Source organism: Callionymus lyra, chromosome 12 (genome assembly GCF_982586985.1).
Source record: "Callionymus lyra chromosome 12, fCalLyr1.hap1.1, whole genome shotgun sequence".
Classification (NCBI taxonomy): domain Eukaryota; kingdom Metazoa; phylum Chordata; class Actinopteri; order Syngnathiformes; family Callionymidae; genus Callionymus; species Callionymus lyra.
In genome coordinates, this window is record NC_141829.1 from 11223074 (window position 1) to 11250305 (window position 27232).

A 27232-nucleotide genomic window follows, 5' to 3' on the forward strand; every position below is an offset into this window, starting at 1 on the left:
GTGCGCGCGTCCGTCCGCGTGTTCGCCGCACGTCAACTGTAGACGATCACGTGACAGTGAACACCGGCCGCTGATTGGCCGGAGTCGCGGGGGGAGGCGTGGCCACAGAGGCGGCGTGCGTTTGCCTATGTGACACAATTACAACAAGTTTGAGTCGATGGTTGGAGAAGTTTTGCGATATTTTCCCAAACCACAGCCGCAAAAAAACCCCGACAGTGCATCGGCTTCATGCGGTCCCCGGCGCCGGAGTCCACGCTGTGTCGCGGCGCACCATGAGGAGGGTGGAGGGTAACTTGAAAGGGTCTTTTCCTTGAGGATTTGGCACGAAAAAATACCGCTACGCCCCGTTCTAGTCCTGGATAAGGTGTGCGGGGCTTCTTGCAGCCATTGCACGTCCCCGGTTCTGCTCGGTCCACTTGGAATCTCTCGGTTCTGCTCATGAAATCGTGCGGAGTGTCGCCCGCCGCCGCCGCCGCCTCTGCCGCTGCTCCGAAGCTCGGTAATGACGAGGAGAAAATGGCGTCGGGAAAACCGACCGAAATCGAAGAGGACTTTCCGAAGCTAACGCCGCCAGAGAAAGAGAGTTTGGTCGGGATCGACAGGTAAGCGTTGACGGTTCTGGTTCCGGCTCCTCTTGCTGCGCGTGTTTTTTTTTTATTCGCCTTCTCGCGCACTTTGAAACAAACCTTCCCCCTGAAAGTAAACGCGGAACCTGCCTGTGTTGTGTCTCGTCCTCTGCTTGCAGTTCACTGTTTGGATTTCACGGGCTTCAAGAAGATGGCGCCAGAACGAAGGCCTTGTTGTTAAAGGTAATTTCCGAGTCGCCCTCCGATGAGTTCACACCCCACCTGGATGGAGGGGTGCAGGCCTCTCAGGGACCCCCGTATGCTACAATGTGCTAGCACGTTAGCTTCGGTTTATCTCAACTTTCAAGCTGCAAAAGCTACTATTTATTAACATTTATTTACGATAATGGCATAAACTAGCACCGTACACACATTTTGAATATATACTACCACAGAAAATACTACTAATCTTAAATAAACAAACTACTTTCTGCGACGTGCTAAAGGAAACGATCATTAAAATATTGCGTTATTAAACATAAAACATACAATTTTTATTATCATTATTATTTGTATTTTATCATGTAACTATATAGTAATTTTCAATGTGCAATAGATAAACAATGGGGAATAATAATAAAAATGCTAGGTGCTAATATGATAGATTTGTTTATGTATTATACTCTTGAGAATCTTTAGCTTAACCCCTGCTATTTGTTTATTGTAAAGACGAGTTTATTCAACTTTATCTTTTATTTATTCTATTGTTTTGTTTTTGTCATTGATGTGGAATATATGATGAACATCTGCTTGACACTGTTAGCATCTAGCAGCTAGCTACACAGCTGTGCCTAGCCAAGCAGCCTTTCATTCATATTAAATACATTATTACGAGGTTTCATCAAAGTCGTTTATTAAAAACAAAATTCTAGCACAGAATTATTTTAATTCTTGGAACAGTTACAAAAAATATGTTGCAATTACGTTCCATTTGTGCTCGAATTGAATTTTTTTTTTTTATCAATGTCCAAAAACTACAATTTAACAAACAAATGTCAATAGTTGATTCAGAACCAAAGACATTATGAAGGTGTAATATAAGTTGTGATATTATGACGGGGTAAAAACCCACTAAAGTATCGTAAAACTTAATCTTTTACAACAACAATACAAAGCAGCTTATCTTCCTACTGTCCACTCTAAGAACAATAAGTAAGTCATTTATATTTACATAGCTCTTTTCCAGACCAGGGTCACAAAGCGCGTAAACAATCAAAACAATACCCAATAAAACATATACTTAAAAGGTCAATATTGCCGGTTACTCGCTTCCACAAACACTATGTTGATAGTAAGTTTACCTATTTTTAAACGGCAGCTACTGTCGTAATATTGAACTAAATATCCCTTTAGCATTTGGCTATTCTCGTTGAAATTAGAAAGCGGTACTATTGTATAGTATTTTATAAAAAAAAAGGAATGCATTATATACACAAATTCTGTTGGGTCACTAATGTAGGTACGCTTTTTTGATTTGTAGTAGAACATTGATAGGAGGTACCATTTGAAATTGTATAAAGTAAGACGGAGGTTTCTCGTACCTGTAGGTGTTATTTACAAAAATTAAAAGTTTAAAGTATTATAGGGTTCATTGGAGACGATGGTAGTAACTTATGTGTGACCTGACACGTACACGGCCTTTATTACTTGTGTAACAACCCGGTTAACCCTGGATGCCCCGACACGGGGCACGAGCGTTGATGGTGGATACACTGTTTTTTTTCTCGAACCCTTTTCCTTGTAATGATGCAATAACCCGTTTGATACTGCTGAGTTGCAGAAATTGCAGATGTTAAACATTACATTTGAAGTGTAATTGTTGAGATCGAGACCTCAAACCGTCGTCAAACTAGTGTTTTATGTATAATTAGATGCTTTATCCACTGCTTGCTTGTTTCGTTGTCGGAGGCTGCAACGTCTTTATTCCTATCATTTGGTTAAGACTGTTGCGTGTATAAAACGATATATATGCAGGAAAAGGGTTAATTGAAATGTAGATATAAAAATTTAAAAGTTTATTTAAAAGAAGGCATAATGCAGGAGTATACACGTATTCTAAAAAAAAAACCTGGCGGTCATAAATTGAATACATTTGTATTCTCCAGGCCGTTAGCTGCTATGACGCCCTCATCCTGAAATCTGAAGGGAAGGTGGAACCTGACATTTTCTGTCAGCTCGGCCACTTCAACCTATTGTTGGAGGAATATCCAAAAGGTAAAAATTTCCATTCAGTGATTATTACAAACGCCGATATTTTGTGTTGCATCATTTCAATTAATGAGTGTCTTTTTTTTCACGCTCCTTTTCAGCATTATCGGCATACCAGAAGTACTTCAGTTTACAGTCCGACTACTGGAAGGTGAGTTTGAGCGCTGCTGTGGTTACTGTTTTAGATGGTAGAAAATTGTGTTTATTTAAGTAACTCAAACTCTTTGTTATTAATTTCACCAGTAAATGTTTATTTCCATGTTCATGTATCAACATCAAGCCTTAGCTTAGGTTTGAACTGAATTAAGCAATTGTATTAATGGCTGCTGTGCTCTTTGTGCTTCCTTGTCTCATAAGGACATTTATTTTAGTTATTAGTGAGATGATTTGGAAATTGGTATAATCCTAAAATGGAATGTCTCCAATAGTTGTCTTTAATTCATAAAATGAATGATTAAATTTCAAGAAAAAATGGTTTTACAGTCATATAAAACTTATTAGAGTGACATCTGTGACAAGGACAACCTTCCACCTCTTGTATTCTTCTTAATTGACTTCAATACAGATGTATGTAAACTACAGTTTGTTCTTTATTTCATGGCTATTTTGATTTTAGGTTATCACTGAAAGCATCATAGCTATGAATTAATACATGTACTCAACCAAAACGTTTGAAATTACTAGGGATAACTCGCATTTGCGATATAATAATCGCAATTAAAAAAATGCAATACTTGTATCCCAAGCAGTTGCAGTTTTATTTAATTTTATGTGTATTTGATTTTCGGGCCGTCGCATAGTCATGTGACTTCCAAGCGGCGCAAAGCAGAGCAAGCGAAACCAAAACACTTTGCTTCCGATCAATGATGTCGACAGAAGCTAAAGAGCAGCAGTGATTGGAAAAACTGTGTCGACAACATGCTACAAATGTCTCTACAACGTAGAACAACATGTAGCATCAGACGTAGCGAGCAAACTCGGTATAAGCGCAACTCGAGACACGTGAAGTAGTTAGTCGATGACAAATGAACAACTTAATATGATGATGGCAGCTCAGTGAATGAAAGAAGGTGACTAATGTATTTTCAATCCTAACATCGATTCAAAAATTTGAATTGAGACGTGCCACTGGCGAAACTGTGTGTGCGCGCTGAAGGCAGCTGCTTGTGTGTTTGGATGTGTGTGCGCTTATGGTGTGTGTGCGCTTATGGTGTGTGTGTGTGCGCGCTTAGTGTGTGTGTGTGTGTGTGTGTTAATCCAAAGTTAATTACCATGTACAATTCAAATTGTATATATTAAACATATTCATTAGTGAATATACTCATTTTTATAGCAGGAGACATATTTGTATATGACAGTAAAAATAAAATTCTGGAAGAAAAAGGCAGAATGACTGAGCAGTGTTTGCAGTTTTCTTTACTCTGCACTAAAGTTTGTGAGATTTATTATTGACTAATGAATATAAATGTTTACATCGCACATATTGCAGCAGTTTTTAAAGTGTTTGCACTGAATATTTACAAGGCTTCCAGTTATATATTATGTTTTTTAACAAATGGAATTAAGGTAACAAAATTAACCTTCTCTGTTTTAAATCAATGTATGCCGTTATCTTATAAATGGCTTTATAATTTTATCTTACCATCACAAATAAATACATTTTGCTGTAAACTATATTATTTAATTGCAAAAGGGAAAAAAATGCATGAAAATATGACATTGAAAAAATAATCGCATATTTAATCGCAATTGCAATATTTAGGAAAATAATGGCAATTTGAATATTTTCAATAATCGTTCAGCCCTGGAAAAAACTGAAACGAGTCTTAAAGTCTAGTTTCTTCAAAAGTATCCTCATTTCTTCTAAATACTGCTCTGCAGACTTTTATCTCTTTCTTTATGAATTCAAGAGGAATCACCTGACATGGTTTTCACTTCACAAATGTATCTTGTCTCGGTTACTTTGTGGAATTTTTTGATTTTTTATTGGAATTTGGGGCCATCAGTTGTATTGTGCAGAAGTTAAGTTGAAACACAATCAACGGCTTTATTGGACGACTGTTAGAATTCATATTATGACACGAAACAATCGGCTAAATTAAGAGATACCAGTGACCAATATTACTTAAAGAAAAGAGGGTAAAACAAAAAATTACAAAAACTTGCATGCATTTATATTTATGTGGCTTTCATGTAAAATGTTTTTTTTGTTTAATAACAAAACATATTTCAATTAAAATCTCAAAAACTGTTAAAGGAACAAAGAATGGTCTGAGTTGCTGGAAATATGTTGTTTTTATCTGGATTTTTTTTTTTAATCCATTTTCGTCGATGAATGAATATATTTAACCAAATTGTTATTTTAACTGTGTTTCTTACAGAATGCTTCATTTTTATATGGTCTTGGCATGGTTTACTTCCATTACAATGCATTTCATTGGTAAGTTCTTGTTCCCCCTTTGCTTTTTTTTTTTAAAGGGACTTAGACCAACCAATAATCAGAAAAGCATATGAATGTTTATAATCTATTTCTGTTTGAAAACTAAATGCACTTAATGTTTTCAAAGGAAGAGTTGCCCAACTCACGAAAACCCATATTTACCACATTGTCGAGAGATTTGGCAAATATGTTAACTTCCCTGTTTTATTTTTTCTTTCAGGGCAATCAAAGCATTTCAAGAGGTGCTTTACATCGACTCTGGTTTCTCACGAGTGAAGGAGATTCACTTGAGGCTCGGACTCATGTTTAAAGTCAACACGGACTATGAGTCAAGTTTAAAGGTAATGGAGGAAATTGTATGTTTCAATCACAATTGTATTACTTTGTGCTGCTTATCTACTGGTTATTGTGATCACTTGATGCTAAAACTGCAAGTGGTGCAGTTGCTTATATTGATTACATTCATCCGTGTATTTGAATATCACACATTTTCTGATACACTAAATGGTGAAAAAGTCTAAGTTGTAAACATGTTCTCTGTGGTTTTAAAAACACGACTCAAAGTCATTAGAGGAAAAGGTGTATGAACTCCGTTGACCCCTAAACTGGTTTGTGTTGTCATTCAGTTGAAAGCAAACACCCGTCCTTCCTCCCTGTAGACACTTGACCTCGCGTGTCCTCAGTTTAACAATGGCAGGTGGATCATCTGTCGTCTGTCTGAGATTTACCAAGTCTACCACACTTGACTCACACCTGCCAGCCCAGAGATGTCCAGACAGCACGATTCCATTGTCTGCACAAAGTCCTCCTCCAGGGGCCAGTTATCGGAGGAAGCCGTTACTCTTGACTCGTTTTACAAAGGCTTTCGATGCCGCGTGTGTTTTAGACAGACCATTACATTTTTCAGCTCATGGAAACGGTTTTGCTAATGTCAATATCAAAGGTATCTTCCCCTCAAATCTAAAATGATCTTATAATAATTAACTACAGTTAAACTACGAAAGTTAAACCTGAATGGAAAAGCACTCACTTAATTTCAACTTGTACGGTTTTTTTAAAGGTTATTTTCAAGCAAGGAATGTATTAAGGAAAATGTAGGCTAATGGTTTCCGACCTTTTTTAGCATAATAGCGACCTTTATTAGCATAAAAGCGACGACGCATTCAGCCACTCAAAATGCTAAAGCCATGCTGTTTTTAAAAATGATGCACTACAATCGTTTTCTTTTTTCTATAATAATAACAAAGAATGGGATCCACATCTCTCTGGAAGTCTCAACTGTGACTCAAAAGAAAATCTTCTAGTCAACAGAAAATGGCTATCAATGCACCCCCATCTTGTTTGTTGGGAAATAATGGTGGTCCACATTACTATGCAAAAATCCCTGTCCCACCCAGGATTTGGATGTGGGTCGAACAACCCTGCTTGTTGAGTTTTTAGTGGGTCAACTGGGTTCCAATACTGGTGCTCAACTGGCTTTCAACCGTTGATTTCCTTGATGGCGTAAAACGTTGCCTGTGTCGTTCTTCGACTTTGTCATTGGTGTCCTATTGAGATATGGAGATGAACGCATTTTAAAACTTGTCACTACAAACACATTAACATTTAAATACATCTGCAAGAAAAAGGGTAATTAAAAATTAATTTACTCGTATGTTGCCTATTGTTTGAAGCTATACAATGTGCACATTTCACATGTTATAAAATTGCAACATCATTCCAAGGAAAGACGTTGAAGGGAGCATCTCAGCTTGTAATTTTTTTTTTTTTAACATTGTGAAAGTGGTAGAGAAGTATAGCTATCTTATCTTCTAACATGCTAGAATTTGCCCCGTCAGCCTCCTCCAAGCTTCCACGTTCTGCATTACAATTTGCCGTCAATCGTCCGACTAAAAGGATTTAAGATGATGCCGAGAACAGCCTAACAATTTATTATTCATTCACACGGTTGCCTTCGGTGTAATGGGGTTATTCATCCGCGACGCTCGTGAATGTTTCACCTTTGCTGCAGACATGCACGAGCGTGTCTAGTTGTGTAGATGTGTGTACAGCCGTTCACCTTAGCTGCGGATCCTCTCTGACATGTCTGCGCCCCCTCCTCTACCGTCTGGCTTAGTGCCAGTCTCGTGCACTACCAGATATTCACACACACACCACTGCCCCAGTTCCCTCCGGGTTGGGATATCTCTGTGGTTTGAATGAGCAAAATACATGTTTTTGGGAATTAAATGAAGACACAAGTCACACGCTGAGCTCTTATTTTAAACTGTGTTTCAAGTACGAGAATCAAAAGTTTGAATATTTTTGTTCGAATGTTTAGGAAAAGCTGTGTTTTCTTAAAAAAATGCTTCTATAAAATATTTATGTTGCGAGTGGGAGTCGCGTGATATTCTTGCACATTTCGGCACTAAAATGGGTTCGTCTCCAAGGATCTTGTGTATCCATAGAAAAAGAGCTTTGAGCCGAGAGGGAAGGTGAGATGAAGGGAGGGGGAGGCGGTGTGTACGTGTGTGTGTGTGTGTGTGTGTGTGTGTTTCTTCTTTGAGGTATTGTGTGTCATCTCCCTGCACTCTCTCTACCACAGCCGTCTGCTGAATAGTAATCACTGACACCAAGATAGCAGAAGGGGAAGGCGGCAGGGCTGAAGGGGAGAGGACAGGATAGATTGCAGTCAGAAAAGGGAGAGAGAGTCAAGCATGGATATGAGGAGGGAGGTGGAAAGCCAAGCTAACAGTTCTGCTGCATTATCTACTTGCTGGTTGCAAGTGTGAAAAGGAAGCAGGAGATCTCAAGGAGGATTCTCTGTCCCTCCCCAGTGACCAGCTGGCTACCTAGGTAACAAATTTGTGTTTTCCATTTCTGGTATTGAGTCACAGGGTTTCTGTTTGATGCTGTGAGGCTTTGTTAAGAATGTGTTCAAACTATATGTTCATGAAAAGATGTATTTTGTGCTGGAGTGTGTGTTCTCTGTGCTCCTGGGTGACGATGCAGAGAAAATCCCAACTAGAAAGGTCCTTTTTTTTCCTTTTTTTTATCTGGTTGACATTGAGTGACTGTGATGCCAGTTTCTGGGCCTCTGCATCAGTCAACTGACCCAACTAAGGTATAACCTCGGAGCCCCTCTGACATTTTAATGCATGCTTCAGCGTGGCTTTTTAACTTCACTGAGACCGTCAAGCGGGGACTGAAGTAATGCAACAGTACAGTTTGTTCTTAACGGTGTGAGGATCATGGTTTCAAGTGCTCCGAGTTGTCGCTGACCCAGATTACTGACGCGGATTCTTTTTATTGGTACAGTTCTATAGGTGTTTATGATTGTGTTTGGTCAGCCTTGGTACTACTTAATAGTATACAGGTGTACACACAGATGTATCTATTTATAGCTTTATTTTCCCATCGTACATTTCATTTCATTGTCTCGTCAGTGCCGCTAAAGTGCCATTTAAACTTTGAAACTACAATACTATGTGTATATATTGGCACCGCTTTAAACATGCTTCTACTTGAGGACAAATAAAAGAACGGTTAAATGGGTTATTCCAGAAAGAATATTCATTACTTTTCATTTGGTTTTCTAGACATTCTCCTCGTGTATTCAGTCTCTTTTGAAACCCAGAAAGTCATGGAACACGTAAATAAAAAATGAATCCATTAAAACGATATCAGGACTTAACCTAGATTATGAACTTCCCCTTTTTGAAATGAATGCTTTGATATTCCTGCACTCTTGTCATTGTCAAATTAGAAGATGGGAATATTTTTGCACTTATTTTCTAGCGCTAAACTAATAACGAAGACCCTTATAGTGATGTTCATCTTGAGTTAAATAATCGATTTAAAAGAGGATCTCATTTATTTCAGCTGGGTTATCGGAGTTAATGAGTGTCGACAAAAAAACACCGTGATATGTAAATGCATATCGGATAAATGTTTGGCAGGAAATGGGGGGGGAAGTCAAGATTGGTGATCTCGGGACGTGGGTATTGATGTCTCAGTTATAGGAGCCATCAGTGTCCTCTCATGTTACAGCCAAATGAGTTCAGACTCTTTTGTGGTGGATCCATTGAGCTTTTCAGGAAGCCAGATTTTTTTTTTTTTTTTGAGCAGCCTCTCGCTGCTACTGCGTATGACATCTATTCTTATCGCTGGGTTTATTTTTAGTCACAGACTGATTTTCCTCCAGGCAACATGAACATCCATCCCAGCCTTTGAAAAAACGCTCAACAAACTAACGGCGTCGTTATTCTTTGTCTCCCGCAGCATTTTCAGCTGGCTTTACTGGACTCCAATCTCTGCACTTTGTCTAAAGCTGAAAGTAAGTCACGTTGCCTTTTTCTTAATCTATATACGCTCAATGGTACACGGTTATAAGTACACATCACTCGCTGATGAGCGGGTGCAGAAAATATTCCTGCAGAGCGGTTTCTCCTCGCTGCTGCCTTCACCCCGCCGACTCTGCCCAAGACTGGGGTTGCCTAGGAGACAGCACGAGGAGAAAGAGCTGCAAGTGATTGCCTGCACGTTGCAGATGCATCCACGCTGTGATTCCACTTCACCGGCGCACACGAGGGAGAGGGGGTCCCGTGGCCCCTCCCTTCTGTGCTCCATATTGTCTGCAGTCTGTGCCCGCTGAGGTCCTCTGGATAAATGTTTCATTACCCTTAAATATGACGAGTAAAAACCATGTTTTTTGTCTTTTTTTGTTTCTCCCCACAGTTCAGTTCCACGTCGCTCATTTATATGAAATCCAGGTAAGATTTTGCTTCATATTTTCTCACTTGTATTAAGTGGTTATCAAGTGAAGATGTAACTCACAATCTTTGTTCAATATTCAAAATAATAAGGGGAATATACTGGCAGAACGGCATAAGAAACCTTGACTTCTCTAAATGATGAAGAGTATCTGGCCTGGTGTCGAACGGTTTCCTCTACCCACCGGATCTACACGAATAAACAAACTTTTAGTCCAATTTCATGCAGCTTTTGACCCTCTTGACCTCCCCAATCAATCACAACTGTCAGTGTGTGGACCTTTTAGATACACACAACTTGACATTCTACTTCTGAAAAACATTGTTATCGAGGCAGACGAACATACACTCCAGCTGTATATGAATTTTTATTGAGGAGTCATTTGTGTTATGAACGTGTCCTAGGGTCCTGTCAATTGTCCCATCATCTGGCCATTAATGAAACCTGCTTGTTGCTCCTGCTGATCTCAATCAAGAGTGTGATTGACTTTTTTTTTTTTTGTTAAAACGGATTAAAGCTGAATAACCTTTCCATTCTAAAAGCATGTATGTCACCATGGCAACAGCGATGCACCACTGTCATTCACCATTGGATCATCCTTGTGCTTGGAAGGAGCTAAGGATATTAAATCACTGGCTTGATTTTAGTTTTTCTGTGGAAGGCTACAACTTATTTTTTGTTTCATTGTGTTATGGAAAATCTAACTTTGGCGCTTGCTAAAACAGTTTAGTCGTAGTTCTTCCATCCCCTTGAAGTCCTCAAATGCCTGAGTGAGTTTTACTCTGACCTGTATTGGGGGTGGACTTCGATGGAAGTTTACTGCAGTGTAAAAGTATGAGCATGTGTACCTACAAGCCCCTTCAGCTAAAAACTTCTAACTTCTAACTAATCTGATTATGTCACCAGCTATTTTAAGTGACCTGCATAATTGAAGTTGCAATTTGTAGGTTTAGAGCAAGATTGAGCCGAAAATAAGCCTGATTGAATATTGTCAGAGGTTTTTATTAGTTTTGGATGTTTTCTGTGTCATTAATTGCAAAAAACACTAAAGAATGCAGACCAAGACATTTGTATTGCTCCTGTTTTTACACAATTTTCTTGCACTACATTGGTTGTAAACGGCGTCACTTTGCTGTTATGTTTCAATTTAAAAAGTATATACCTTGAATCTGAAATATTGTTAATGAAAGGCCATTATTTGAGGTCACTATAGATCGTTTCCTCTCTGTGTTATTGATGTTGCATCACTGGTGATGAGTGTTTAGTTGTCTGGTCGACATCCGGCAGGTTAAAACCGGAAGGGACCTAGAATAGAATCTTTATGTTCCCCCAAGTGTTGAAGCTTAACAGGAGGTGTCTTAATGATGCATTGACAGGAAGGGTCCAGAGACAACTGTGTGAGTGTTTTTGTGTGTGTGTGTGTGTGCACAGACTTCCCCTCGCATGTCCTTTAAAGCCTCATGTTTAGTAGACAAGCCCCAGGTCTGGGTTGATAAGGGAACACTTTGGCCATGTGATCCCACGCCTGCCTCCGTCATCTCGGCGCGGAGGTCAACGAGGTTGCCGTGTTTAAACAAACCGCGCACTCGCCTCGGGGCGAAAAAGATCGGGTTTCTCACAAAAATACAACTGGCATTGTGCGGCGGCGACACACATGCACCCAAGTGCCGACACACACACTTAAAGTCGCAAGACGTGTTGAGTCTGGCCTGTCCTCCTGCTCGCTGACCCTCCCCGTCTGCGTTTGTGTCTGTGGCTGGTCATTACAACTGTGAGAAGGTCTTTGGACTCTTTGTGTGCGTGTCCAGATTGAATCGTAAAACGCAAAGACCCTCCTGTCTGGCCCGAAACAACCTCTCTGTCTTACCTCCTCTCCATTCACTTCCTTTCTCTCCCTCCATAGAAAAAGTACAGGGCAGCGAAGGACGCGTATGAAAATCTGTTGCAGACCGAGGATCTTCCTGCACAGGTTAAGGCGTCAACACTGCAACAGCTTGGTAAGTTTTTATTTAAATTGTAATTTAAGACCTACAACTTTTGTACTCCAGGAAGGTTAATGGATGTTGATTCATTCAGAGATCAGATGTCGGTGTGTACTCCACTGCACGCTTGTTTGTCTCCTCCGTATCCTGCCAGTGAAGCAGTGTGACGAATGCAATAGACATAAAAAATAATCTTGCTTTATAATTTTTGAGGGGTTGATGCTGCTTTTTTTATGGTAGCAGATGTTTAATATGCTGGGAATCTTCACCTCCAGCCATGTCATGCATGTTGAATATGAATCTCGTAGAATTGTTGGACTCGATCCTAAATTCATTTGAGAAGATGATCAATGATTATAGTTGTACTTGCTGCAGATGGTTCGTGCTTTTAGATTAACGAAGTAGCGATGGAGAACCTGAGCCCCTCACTAAAATAGACCGGCTGGGCCCTTGTAATGTCGTCTGGGGTGCCATGGTAGTGCCTCCCACAAAGCATTGCCAAATATTTAAATGAATGTGTCCCTTCAGCTGTCAGGCTTCCAAAATCAATGTTTGGCCCAGGTTTATTCCCAGTGTTGCGTGGTGTCTTATTATTATTCTAGAAGCTTTTTTTTCCAACTTATTCAGGTATTTATTTCACTGCTGATTTTGGGGAACCAGACATGTGTATGTAAATGACTATTTGCTGCTGTGTATATTTGCATTTGACAGTTCCTTAACTTTATTAATAGGGCAAAAATTATATTATTTAATTATCTATATATATATATATATATTATATATCTAACATATATATTTTTTTCATTTAGGCTATAGAGGTGTGTTTTGGCAATAATCTGAAGATATGATGCATATCACAGTACAGGGGCAGCAATAAGATATATTATGATACTGTAGTAACAAGGATATATCGGTAGTATTGTCGCGCATGACTCTTGACAAAGCTGCTTCCATTTGTTTTGAAACCAAAATATTCCCGAACATTAACTTTTAAAACCGGTTAGTCTACTGTATCCTCTCGTCCTCAGTCATTCCCATAATCCATCGCGATTTCATTGTTCTATTAGCTGTAGAAATAATTGGCGACTGCCGTCCAGCAGCCAGAACTTGAATGGCAACATAAAAATGAACAGATTCTGTGAATATTTGCATATTGATTTTATACGAATATTTTCTTAAACCCCAACTAGGCAACGCTTGTGAATTACTTTTACCTTGGTTCTCATTAATGCTTAAAACCATAACAGTGTCTAACTTGATCAGGCAAGGAGCCAACAGCTTTTAGAACTGTTCTTTGTGGACTGAATCAAACTGTAACCAGGAGTATATTTTCCTTTAAACCTCAGTTTTACTGTTGGAAGTCTCTGTTAAACTATTGGGGTCAATCGTGTTTAAAGGTGTCCATATCCATCGTAACATGAATCTACTTTGAGCAAAGCATGCGACAAGCACACGAATAACCTGGCCAGGAAGATTTGGTCCCTTGGCCTTGAGTTGTTGTAGTGGTTTGAAATATAGGTTAAGTCATTGTCGTCATCATCATAATGTTTTTGCTACAAATGCTGTAGTTTACAAATGAAATGCAGCTTAAAATCGTACATTTGTGTATTTTTGAGATAGAGCGTCACACACACTCATTAATCTCATTGTGGAGAAAGCTGGGGATAATTGCCCTGAAGACATGTAATGTTCAATATTATTGGTTGAAAAATCATATTATCACTAAAACGGACATTATCAACTTTGGCTAGTTTTACCTCCAGAGCTTGGATTTGAGGTGAAACCTGAGGGGGTTCAATAAAGTTTATCCATCCATCTTAATGACGCTGCTCGAGGTATTTGTGACGGCTACATCAAAAAGGAACATTAGTAGAGTATTCTATCATCTGTAACGGCTGGTTGCATATGATCTCGCTTTAAGTTTGGCAACATCATGTTTTCCTCGAGCTATCGTTAATAAGTTACACAGGTTCTTTTATTAAGGATGGTTTTATGGCTTTTTTGCAATCTGTAGATCTGAGGCAACTTGACTTCACTATAAATTAATGTATTTTTGTTCCTTTTTATCTATTTCCATTAAAACGTAGAATCTCAATACACTAATTAAAAGTATTACTTTGGCTATTGTTCAAGCCGGCCCCACCCATTCAGTTGTAAAAACTAAACGCACTGCCGTCGTCATAGCGACCCACCGGATAATGCCACAGGTGTGTAAAAGTAATTGGGGCCGTCTAAACGCACTGTCTACTTGTTGTAAAAGCTTTCCACCGCGACCACACTGTGGTCTGAGCCCCTGCTGGTGGAAGTGGTCGAGAGATTTGTTTGCCGGGGCCTGTTAAAGCGAGCTCTTTTGAAGTGAGCCAGTGTGAAGAATCGCCCTCTTTTCTCACTACCTCACTGACACTCTGCCTCTTGTCCACTTCCTTTGATGTGCAATCTATTTGTGTTTTTTCTTCTCCTAAATTGCTGGTCCTTTTAAACATCAGTGGACTGTATTTTGATAACACCCGGTTGCTATTGATCCTATTGCTAATCTTCTTAAGACAAAATCACATCAACAGTTTGTTTTACATATTCTATCAAAGTCCTATAATTGGGTTAGAATGGGTCAATTAGATAAAAAAAAATGGATTCTTTCACGGAGGAATACATATTTTAAAGGGGAATTGTTTTTTGCAGATTTGAATTTTGCATACTCGACATACTACGAACTTTAAATGACAGTTTTTTCTTCTTCCCGTCCAGGCTGGATGCATCACATGGTGGAGCAGCTCGGGGATAAAGGCACCAAGGACAGCTATGCCATCCAGTGTCTGCAGAAGTCTCTAGAGGCAGACCCAAACTCTGGCCAGTCCTGGTACTTTCTCGGCAGGTGAGACATGATCCTTGATGTTTGTGCCAAAGAAGATCTGAAACGAGGGTTCACTAGGATACTTGGAAGGCTTAAAGATTTAGACAAAATAAGATTTAATGGTGATTTAAATTATTAAATAAATATTAAAAAAAACCTTTTTGATAAGTGTGTGAGGCCTGGTGTAATTTGTGCCAGCTATATTATAATATAAAATCAGCAAGTAAGTAAGTAAGTAATTTTTATTTATATATATCGCTTTTCCAGACCAGAGACACAAAGCACTTAAACGATCAAAACAATATTCAATAAAGTATATACTTTAAAGATCAAGATAATACTGAGAACAACACAGGAGTTCCAGAAAATCAAGGAAAAGCCTGAACAAATAAAGAACAAATAAAAAGGTCTTAAGATGTTTCTTGATGGAGTCAGTAGTCAGTAGATCCATCAAGCGCAAAGAGAAAGGAAGATCGTTCCAAAGATTAGGAGAACCATCAGTAGATTCTGATCCACAGACCTCAGAGCCCGAGCTGGGGTGCAAGTCTGGATCAGATCAGTGATGTAAGGCACGAAAGTCGCGCATGCAAAAAGCTATTTTGTTCTTTGTGTGTTAAACTCTGCTGTTTTTTATTTTAATTTTAAAATACTTTCTTAAATCTTAAATTCAAATTTAATTTAAATTTACGGATCAATAAAGTTCTACCTAACCTAACCTTGTTTTACCTCATTAAATGTTGAGAAAACTGGTAATTATTGACCTAAGAACACATTTTGTAATATTTTTACAATTTAAGCTTAAATTAACTTTTAAAAGTCTTGAATGCAACTTGCTTTGAGCCTGTAAAATAATCCTCTAACATGCAAGATGCCATTCTCCTCAGGTGCTACTCTAGTATTGGGAAAGTGCAGGATGCCTTCATCTCCTATCGTCAATCCATTGATAAGTCAGAGGCCAGCGCTGACACCTGGTGCTCCATAGGGTAAGAACACGAATCCCGCTGCTCTGCTTTCTATAGTTTTCTAAATGACGATTCCTTCCTTTTAGTGTTCTCTACCAGCAGCAGAACCAGCCTATGGACGCACTACAAGCCTACATCTGCGCTGTTCAACTGGACCACAACCACGCCGCCGCCTGGATGGATTTAGGGACGCTGTACGAGTCCTGCGGGCAGCCGCACGACGCTATCAAGTGCTACATCAACGCCACGCGCAGCAAGACCTGCCTCAACACGGCCGCGCTCACTCAGCGAATCAAACTGCTGCAGGTAGACGTCGAGCGCCGACAGGTCGCGTCCGTTTGTTGTTGTGATTTTTTTTGCAAGTGACGAGCTTGACGAAAAGGCTTTAATCTGACTGAAATATGAATTAGCGTTCATATTTAATGCTCCCTTCATTGCATAAACCATTTACCATGTTTTGTAAATCCTTTATCGATCATCTTCAAATGGCTCCTTTACTCATCTGTCTGCACAATTTCTCCTAGGCACAGTTGTGTAACCTACAGCCAGGTAGTCTCCAGAATAAGAGTAAAATGCTTCCTAGTATTGAGGAGGCGTGGAGCCTCCCCATCCCTGCTGAACTCACGTCCAGACAGGGAGCCTTGAACACAGCACAAGCACAGCAGGTGAGCCCACGAGGATCAACATAAAAACTTTACTTTGCCACTTTCAAAAAAATAAATAAACCGGCTTTGATTCGCCCTGAAGGCGAGTGATGGTATGATGAAGTGGAACACAGCCTGAAGGAACTGGAACTTGACCCAGATTGCTGCAGTCTAGAGAGTCGTTGACCTTGAAACACAAAGATCTAGTGTCATATTGCGTAATATATATATTTCTTTCTGAATGAGACGATTAAAAAAAACATATTTTTTATTTTGCTTCTAACAATGTACAGCTCTAGATCAAGAATGTCAAACTCAATCGCACAAAGGTTTAGGATATAAGGGCTAAAATGTGTACTTAACAAACTGACTTTAACAAAAGACTGATTTTGAGGTTTCATTCTTGGCTCGCCACATCAAATTGATCCCCATGTTTGTTCCTACTTCATCCAACACTCCTATTTAATACACTTTCTCGAACATACTGTTGACTTTATAGGTCACTGTATCAACGTCGACATTAATCAATATGGATTGGCTGGATAAATTTGGCCCTCGTTCCTTTGAGTTTGACATTCATAATGTACATCCAAAGCTCCGAATGATTGGATAAGACTCTTGGTTCTGCATGTCAACTCTCTCCCTGTCACAGCATGAACACTCTCATTATGACCTTAATCAGCATTGCAGGATTAAGGTACAAACTTGTGTCAATTGGATTGTGCCTGGTTACAGAAAATACAATTGTTTCGTATTAAAAATGTATTTGAAATAATACTCGTTTGAAAACGTGGTCTCAGCAAATCGGTGTGTCTGTTCTGGTCCCGCAGGCCTGTACAGGTCCCGGGGACGGAGCCCAACCTGCCAATAAAAACCACTCGGACCTGCAGGCCAGTCCCGCCAAGCGGAAACGCACAGAAAGCCCAGCAAAGGTACGAGTCTGATTCAACAAAAATATAAAAACGTTTATATTGTCAATGTGTCGTCATCAGGAGAATTCTGAGTCAAACAATCCCAATCAACAAGTCCCCAGTTGGTATCTCACACCGCAAAAGCTGCAAGTAAGAATTGTTTTATACCATCTTTAGTGTTTAGTGTCTAGTTTTGCCAATTCCTGAAGTGCAGTTGAGGATCAACAGTAGTTTTCTATAGAAATATGAAGAAGTATAGATTTAAAAATGTATATATATAGACACAAACGTATGTTTATTTCTTCATTCTCAGGGATTTATAAATGTATATATGCTCAGTGAGATTAATTGTAATGGTTTCATTTATTAAAAAAGGGCAGATTGAGAGGAAAAACAAACGTTTGTAGGGTAGTGGTAGTCGTTTCTTTTTTTATTTTACGGATTCATTCATTGGCTCTGACTTGTTGCAGCTTCTGGATCACTTGCGGACCAACAGAGCGAACCTCAAGAGCCCGCAGGTGCAGATGCTGGAGCAGCTAGAAAACCAGTTCTCACTCATGCAGCAACATCAGCAGCAGGTACACGTTTGAGCATTAAACAGAATGCTTTGCACTGTGACGTGACCATGATGACCTCGAGTGACCTTCCATTTCATTTTTCCTCCTCAGACGAGGCAGCAGTCTGCGGCGAACCCCCCGCTGCGTCCCAGTCTTACGAACGGCCCCGCGGCTGGATTATCAAACCACAACGAAAACACCCCGCACACGTCCCCGCCGAACCCCTCGGCCACCCGACCCCCGTCTGTCCCTCAGCCCACAGCCAACGGATCTTGTTCGAGTCCATCGCCGGGGCTGCTGGGTCGCCTGGATACCAGTTCTCCCAGCAAAGGTCACACCGCAGGACTGGGAGGTGGCGGTACGAGCAACGGAAATGTGCCTTACCCACAGCAGAACTCTCTACCTCACAACTGCACAGCCGCCACCAACCCGAGCACCAGCAGCAGCAGCGCCGCCGGCAGTCCAGGGCATCCAGAGGAGACGTGGAGGAGCAAACAGTGCAACACTACCACTCAGGTACATTTCATCTCCTCGCATCCATGATCTGACAGAGGGTTGCTCCAAGCAGCAGAGCTTCAGACTGTACACCAAATGCACAAGTCAAACTCGAGGCAAATCTGGCTCAATGAGTCATTTTATGAAGCCGGCTAAATGTTTTTTCTGAAAATCTTAGTTTAATGTTCATGTTGATTAGTGACATAATGCAGTTTAAGATAAGATAATGATTAGGGATAATTGATGTCAACAATAATACACACACTTGTTCCAAAAAATAGAAAATACAGCAGTGTATTCTCATTTTATGGACTTAATAAAAAAATATATGTGATTCTTCCTTTAGGTTTCAGTAATTAGGTTTTATTGTCATTTTTCTACGAATAAAAATGTATATGCTTACATCAGTGATCTGATCCAGCCTTACACCCCAGCTCGGGCTCTGAGGTCTGTGGATCAGAATCTACTGATGGTTCTTGAACAGACTCAGAGAAATCCTTCCAGACTGTTGCTCCTAAACTTTGGAACGATCTTCCTCTCCCTCTGTGTTTGATGATCTACTGACTCCTTCAAGAAACATCTTAAGATGTTTTTTTTGTACAGGCTTTTCCATGATCTTCTGGAACTCCTGAGTTGTTCTCAGTATTATCTTGACCTTTAAAGTATATACTTTATTGAATATTGTTTTGATTGTTTAAGCGCTTTGTTTTCCAGTTAAGCGCTGGTCTGGAAAAGCGCTATATATATAAAAATTAATTAATTACTTACTTATATGTACGCCTTGACCACAGGTCCGAAATGTGATCTCTCCAAATCTAACTTAAAAGATACAAGAAACATTTTGATTGACAGAAATAATAATTTAATTTATATTGTTATCAATATCACGAAATGAAAGAATATCGTGATGGATATTTTTTTAATCACTCATTCCTACATTTGTATTGTTCTCTATTTGTACATGTGATTTGTCTTTCATATTTAGACGTGTATATCCTTTCTTCTGTTCCAGGGGCTTCCAAAAGGTTCACATTTGGCAGGTCCCAATGGAGAACCCCCTTCCTGCTCCTCCTCCCCTCAAACCTCTTTTTCTTCCTCGGGCATTCTGAATCAGGTGGGACATTCCTCCGGGCCCTGCACTATCTCCTCGTCCGCCTCCTCCCTCTCCCCCACCTCCCCGCAGACCACACCAAACCACTTCTCCTCGCCCCCGCACGCCGCCACTACCTCAGGGGTCCACACCAAAGAAACGGCACCTGCCAGAGCCGACGGCGCCGCCGCCAGCGGCGTCGGTTCCACTTCGACATCAGGTCCAGAGGCCGCCGCGGGGACCTCGCAAAGTTCCGGCACGAAGCCCGAGCAGGGATTGACCAATCACGTCCAGGACGTCCCCACGAGTCGTCCCGGCTCTCCCGCCCCCAGCGCGCTCACTTCAGACAATCCTCAGCTCTCCGCCTTGCTAAAGGGAAAAGCCAGTGCAACAACAACAACAACGACCACCAACGATGACAACAACAACTGCAGTAACCACAGAGACCCTTCCTCCGAGAAGATCAACAATATCCTCTCCGGTCTCCCCTCCGTCAAACCACAACTCTCCGTGTCTTCCTCGCCGCCGTCGGCCGCGGCCACGCCCTCCCCGAGCTCCGCCAACAGCCCGTCCCGCCTCAGCAGTCTGATGGTCAACGGGAAGGGACACGACGACTCCCGGAGCCCGCAGAAGTCTTGCATCGGAAGCTTCAAGCAGTCGTCCAGCCTCTCACCCTGGTCGTCCGTGTCCATCTACCCCAGTTCCAGCGAAGTCCTTAAAGCCTGCAGGTACGAACCGAACTCAAACTTGTACTTGCACATGTTGTTCTGTGGCTTAAAGCAGAACATACCCAAATGTTATTAATTATTTAGGGTTGCCTATTGGCAAGAATCTGTATATGATGTATACAGGGGCAACGATACGATGTATAGTGATACTGTAGTAACAAGGATATATTTGTAGTATTGTTGAGTACTTGACTCTACAGACCACATGAATCTTGACGAAGTTGTAGCTGCTTTCCTTTTTTTTTAAAGACAAAAATATGTACAAACATCAGCTTTAAAAGCTGCTGGATTCGACTGTATCCTCTTGTCCTCAGTTATCACCTGAATCTCCTTTTATTTAAATGTTTATGTAGCTGCTGTCATCTTGTGGCCGGAAGTTTAATTGCAGCAGAAAAATGAAGGATGTAAATGTAAATTTAAAAAAAAAAAAATATAGAATTATTTTATTTTATATATACATTACTAAACTTTAAACCATAAAAAATAATGGTGACATGAAATGTGATTTGAAAGCCAGAATATTATATATTTAAAACAATAACATATAATAAATATATATGTATAATTTATTTATCTACATTTATTTTTTTTATCGATACAGTGCTGTCGAATATCGATACAGTATCAGTATTTTTTCAAAAAGCTGCTCTATTCTAACTAACTACATAATCAAAGTTAGACAACAATGGCCAAAATACACAGTTAAAACCACACAAAAAAAAAGAAAAGCTGAAAGACATTCAGAGGCCAAGGCTCCACAAGATTTAACCCCTGGTGGCCCCTGCCTTACAGACTTGGATAGATTTCAACCATTTACGCAAAATTTAATCAACATCTGATTTTGTTTCTTGCGCAGAAACCTGGGCAAGAACGGTCTGAGGACCAGCAGCATCCTTCTGGACAAGTGTCCCCCACCTCGTCCTCCTGCCTGCCCCTCCCCTCTGCTGCCGAAGGACAAGCTGAACCCTCCTACACCAAGCATTTATGTGAGTATGAACAGACCAAACCAACCAAGGTGCATATTATAGAGACTTTAATGATATAAATGACTACTGACTTTTTACGTCCCACAATAATGTTGATTGTTGTTTTTCCTTAACTGTACAAGTGCCCTTGAGCATAACATTATCAACTATTCTTGATAAGACCTCCTGACAAATCTGCCACCTTGTGGTCATTTCTGTCCCACAGCTTGAAAACAAGCGGGACGCCTTCTTCCCTCCTCTCCACCAGTTCTGCACAAACGCGGCCAACCCGGTCACCGTCATCCGAGGCCTGGCAGGAGCACTCAAGCTCGGTAAGAACCAGAACCAGCACACCCAGTGAGAAATGTCCATCACTGCCAAACCTTTTTTTTTTTCCTTCTCCTCGTGTTCACGTGTGCGTCAGCAGTTGACAGTAGGCGTGTCAATGACATCATGCTGACCACAGAGGGTCTGACTTGTATGGCGACAGCACCACCTGCCTGTCAGCTATGTTACTGCATCCCAGAGATGACTAGTGGCTGCTGACATCCCCTGTAATGATTAGTAACAACTCACGTTTAAAAGCAATGCCATGTGTTTGTTCCTCACTCAAATATAGTATCTGTGTTTTTTTAAGACATCATGATCTATCTCTAAGGATTCACAGGATAAATATTTCCCCGTTTTTTTTTCCTGTCCAGACTTGGGTCTATTCTCGACAAAGACGCTGGTGGAGGCGAACCCCGATCATCTGGTGGAGGTGCGCACCCAGCTGGCCCAGCCCACCGACGAGAACTGGGACCCCAGCGGCAGCAGGAAGATGTGGCGATGCGAGAGCAGCCGGTCTCACACCACCATCATCAAGTACGCCCAGTACCAGGCGTCGTCCTTCCAGGAGTCGCTGCGGGTCAGTCTCGAAACACTCCCTCGACCAGCCTGATTTAAAATTGTAGTGAAGAGGAATGTTTCCTCTTCGATGGTGACTGATCATCTAAATGTGATGTTGTGTTTAATTCAGGAGGAAACGGAGAAGAAGAAGGACATGGAGGCAGACATGGGATCCCCAGACAGGTCAGATGAATTAATTTATAAACTTGCATGTCCTATAATAATGCAGTTTCGATCAGGAACAAAACATGTTTCTGCTTTTAAATGTAACATACATATTTATTAACAGTTGTGAGAGATTCAATCAAGCTTACTTCACTAGTGCTTCAGAGTTGAACTTTCACCTTGAGGTGTAGGTTTGATTCCAGGACGGATACTAGTTTTTGCCGTCAGCCAATCACTAATTGTTGCATCATAATATTGGGAAGCTCAATACATTTAAGATTCCTCGATTCGCTGGGGCGCCGCACTCCCACAGATTTGGCTGTTTTTTTAATATATTTCTTTTTATATTTGATTTATTATTATTATTTTTCAAATACATGAATCATTTGTATGTATGTAGAAGCCTTCACATAGATAAAGTAAAGAGAAGCGCCGTCAGTGTGATTTAGGGCCTGATGATTGTCACACATCTTGGTAAACATTAGCAACTCCTTGTTGGGTCAGTTAGCTCAGTTGGTTGGCGCTTCACATATTTAATGTACAAGTTTGAGGAAGTGAAGTTTGGCCAGTTAAATTCCTGCTCTCAACATTTTCATTTAGTGAGTTTTTTTTGTGTTTTTTGGGGGGTATTTGTGTGTTTGTGATTATTTGGTAGAAAGTATAGATTGTTCTGCTGCAGAGAACAGGTTGTTAATTATTTTTCTTAATAATTTAGTTTATTCTGTATGATGTATGTCAGAGTATAGTTAAAATATGTTTTCGTTTTTTATCGAAACAAGGAACATAATACAAATTATTATCAGAATATCTCTAATGCCATTACATACACAACGAAATTTTAAGTGCATCATCCAGACGGTGCATATCCATCAATAGCTGAAAGTGTTTAGATAAAAGTGTTGATTTGATAGGCAGGGAAATATTACGGAAAAGAGCGCCACCTAGAATATTTTTTATAGATTTATAGAACTGATGACTATTTCAGGGTGTTCAATATTCTTCTCTTTTTTCCGCCTGTAGTCTACTGCGGCGAAGAAAATGTCCGTTCAAGCACTTGAAGTTTGGCACCAACATCGACCTCTCTGACGAGAAGAAGTAAGTTCCACCTCTTGAGAAGATGTTGGTTCCACACGTGCTGAGATGTGACCTTCTCCTCAGATGGAAGCAGCAGCTGCAGGAGCTCACCAAACTGCCCGCCTTCGCCAGGGTGGTCTCGGCCGGGAATCTGCTGAGTCACGTGGGTCACACCATCCTGGGCATGAACACGGTGCAGCTCTACATGAAGGTCCCGGGCAGCCGGACGCCAGGTACTGACCCCTGCTGCTCATTCTTTGGAAGTTCATGTCTGACCGTGTCGAAAAAACCGTCACAGGCCACCAGGAGAACAACAACTTCTGCTCGGTCAACATCAACATCGGACCCGGGGACTGCGAGTGGTTCGCGGTGCCGGAGCCGTACTGGGGCGTCATCAACGACTTCTGTGAAAGGTAATGACAAAAAAAACGACACTCGCTCGTGGTCGCCGGATGTAACAACATGGCTCCCATCACAGGAACAACATCAACTTCCTGATGGGCTCCTGGTGGCCCAACCTGGAGGACCTTTACGAGACCAACGTGCCTGTGTATCGGTTCATCCAGCGCCCGGGAGACCTGGTGTGGCTCAACACCGGCACCATCCACTGGGTCCAGGCCATCGGCTGGTGCAACAACGTCGCCTGGAACGTCGGACCTCTCACGGGTCAGACTAATGTTTTATTATCACTCACACTATCAAGGATCTATAGAGTGGTTCACAAGCTAGTGACTCTTACCCGTTTTTTTAATATTAACAATATTTATTTGAACTTTACGTATTCAACATTGCATATGTCAACCCTCTAAGTGACGGGAACATGATGCTCTGCCGCCCAGCCAACCAATCGTAGCCATCGATCCCTTTTCACATAGAAATCAAGATGTAGAATTTTACAACCTTATTGTAGCGAACAGTGGAGTGTGTAGAAAGGCATCATGGGACTTCACTTTTTTGTGCCTCCTGTGGTTGTGTTGAAGTCCAAACAAGGAACCAGTTTGTGACGAGTGAACAAGGATCTGTAGTTTGATTCAAAGTATAGAAAAAGTGAAGTAGGATACAGTAAATAGAGGGACCATTGTAACTAACTTTAAAAAATCTTGTTGCACATGTATTTGTAATTGGAACATTCAGTGGAATTGACAGTCAAAATGCATCTCCTGCCAACACCTGTGCTTTCATAAACTGCTTTCCCTCCATGTCCACTAGCTGGCGACATACACACGTGTGTGTACTAATACTATATATTATGTTTGTTTGGTGATTGTTCCACTATTTTAATAATTTAGGTTGATTTTTAAACTTGACAGTTCAAGTATTTTTGTGTTGCTATGGTAACGACAACACCTGATTTGTCTGGGGGTTTTTTTCAGCTCACCAGTACAAACTGGCCGTGGAGCGCTACGAGTGGAACAAACTACAGAGCGTGAAGTCCATCGTTCCCATGATCCACCTCTCTTGGAACATGGCCCGAAACATCAAGGTGTCCGACCACAAGCTCTTCGAGATGATCAAGTGAGAGAAGCTTCCATGCGTTCGTCGGGACGAACATCACGTCCGCGATCTTAACCGTTGTTTCGTTGAAGGTATTGTCTGCTGCGGACGCTGAAGCAGTGTCAGATGCAGCGAGAGCTTCTGCTGGCGGCCGGGAAGGAGCTGGTCTGGCACGGGAGGACCCAGAACGAGCCGGCTCACTACTGCAGCATCTGTGAGGTAAAGATCTTTGAGGCTCTTAAATATGATCGGTGATCAATCGCATGAATAATCCACGATGGCTCGAATCAAGTCTCCACAGATATTAAATGTTACTTTATGTTCAGTCTTACTAGACTAGATGCAGTTCGGTTTAGAAACAAGATATCTGCAGTTTGCTGCAGTGGTGGAAAAATCAAGTACCCCATGCGTCTTTTCTGATGTGACACAATGTGTTGTTGTTTATGTTAAATAGTTTTAAGAAACAAGGCATCTATTTTATAAAGTCATGTGAAATAAGGCCCTTGGCTGATGTACGTGATGTCTCGGTGCACGTTAGCATTAGTTCCCCCTGGATTCTTAAAGAGTCATTCAATTAATGAATGTAAAAGAAATGCCTTAGTATTCAAAAGCTTTCATATATTTTTAGATTTGAAAATAACATTAAATCTTACATATTAGTACATGCTTATTTTTTCACAAGTGTTAATTTAATAAGAATTTTGGCTTTTGTCATGTTTTTGAAATAGTGTCTTTTATATTTTCAATTTCTGTGGATGGTCTAGTTGGTCTTCAATTAAATTACATTTCTAATTGTATTTAAACTGGCCTAATGCTTCAGGACTCCCTGATTTATCTGTTTTGTTTCTTTCTTAAATCAATTTAAATAAAACACTTGATTTAAATTGTATTTAAAAAATGTATTTTCTAAAAAAAATTAAAAAAAACCTTGGTGATGCTAATAAAGTGTATGATGTTTTATTAGCTTTAGAATAAACGTAACATTATGACTGGCGAGGATGTGACTGAACTCTGGACGTGTGCAGGTGGAAGTGTACGACCTCCTCTTCGTCACCAGCGAGAGCAACAGCAGGAAGACGTACGTGGTCCAGTGCCAGGACTGCGCTCGCAGGGCCAGCGACAACCTGGACAACTTCGTGGTGCTGGAGCAGTACAAGATCGACGACCTGATGCAGGTCTACGACCAGTTCACTCTGGTGAGTCTCGCTCGTGACGTTTAAACCCCGTGACAGTCGAAGGTTTTTCACTCGTCCATCTCTCTCTCGCAGGCGAGTCCTTTGCCTTCCACCTCTTGATGTCGTCGTTCCCGAGGATTCAAACCCGAAACCTTCCAGGAATCTTCTTCTTTCTGATATTCAGGAATTTTTAGCCGGTGGTCCTTCAGCCGCGCTCGGCGGCGATCTCACTCATGGCAGCTGCACGAAAGCTGTGCGTCTATGCAATTTTTTGTCTCCCCCTACTGGACTGGTGAGGGACGTCACCACAACTTGACTGTTCTACCTTGAAGACTCTTTTTTAAATCAACCACGTAGAATTCTTCACGATTAAGGTTCTGATTGTTTTTAAAGTGGCTGCTTTTTTTTAACAAAACTACTGATTTAATCCATTTTTCTCTTGTTTTCTATGGTTTGTGTTTTGGAATCTCCCTCCCCCTCCTCCCCCCTCCTCACCCACCCCTCCAGTACGTTAGCTAGCATCTCCCCCGTCAGCAGACTTGAGTTTTGTAATGTGAAACGTTGAGTAAATGTCATTTAGTCTTTGGAACGAGAGGGAATCATTGGTCAGTGAGGAAAAAAAGGCTTGCACATGATGAAAGAGTGGACTTTTGTTTTTTTATCGTTTGGATGTAAATTGACACTATTTATAAATGCATATTTATTGCTTGAAAAATATTTGTTGATGGAATGCTGTAAGTTTTTTTTGTTTTTTTTTCTCCAGAGTACCTGCCATTTAAATCTGAAGGAGCCTTGAGAATTTTTCTCCGAGGACCTGAAATGTTTTGAAACAGCTTAGTAAGCACTGTACAGAGACCTGACAGTAGGTTTACGTTTGAAGGATGTTTTACGCGTCGATAAATAAAACTGTGTTTATTTACATCAGCTGACTTTCTCCTCCTTCAACGGATTTTCTGTTGCTGCGTTCACATAATCTACGTTTTTTTTTTTACTTCTATTTATATAACATAGTAAGAAATGAAACAAGGTGACAGAGTAGAGTTAGCATTATGGACACTGTCAAGTTAGCATTATAAACACTGTCAAGCTAATGGAGTTAGCGTTGTAAACATTGTCAAGCTAGTGGAGTTAGCGTTATAAACATTGTCAAGTTAGCATTATAAACACTGTCAAGTTAGCATTATAAACACTGTCAAGCTAATGGAGTTAGCGTTGTAAACATTGT

General features: G+C 40.8%; 1 protein-coding gene across 2 annotated transcripts; it reads left to right on the forward strand.

Annotated features, from left to right (window-relative positions):
• On the forward strand, positions 1-26928 carry kdm6a (lysine (K)-specific demethylase 6A). 2 transcript variants are annotated; one of them, XM_087804916.1, is made up of 30 exons: positions 3-602; positions 746-809; positions 2732-2840; positions 2936-2985; positions 5216-5274; positions 5495-5615; positions 9535-9589; positions 9991-10025; positions 11930-12023; positions 14754-14880; positions 15744-15842; positions 15908-16127; positions 16346-16486; positions 17296-17397; positions 17458-17526; positions 17847-17954; positions 18045-18449; positions 19441-20246; positions 21103-21232; positions 21438-21543; positions 21913-22118; positions 22230-22282; positions 23285-23359; positions 23423-23571; positions 23637-23751; positions 23817-24004; positions 24712-24853; positions 24925-25051; positions 25858-26028; positions 26101-26928. In XM_087804916.1, exons 1-30 carry the CDS (start codon positions 439-441, stop codon positions 26125-26127), a joined length of 4317 nt encoding a protein of 1438 aa, XP_087661042.1. In that variant the 5' UTR covers positions 3-438; the 3' UTR covers positions 26128-26928. The 2 variants fall into 2 exon arrangements, with proteins under 2 accessions (XP_087661043.1, XP_087661042.1); XM_087804917.1 differs by lacking the exon at positions 16346-16486 and having other exon boundaries at positions 1-602.
• Positions 26929-27232: the final 304 nt, after the last annotated feature.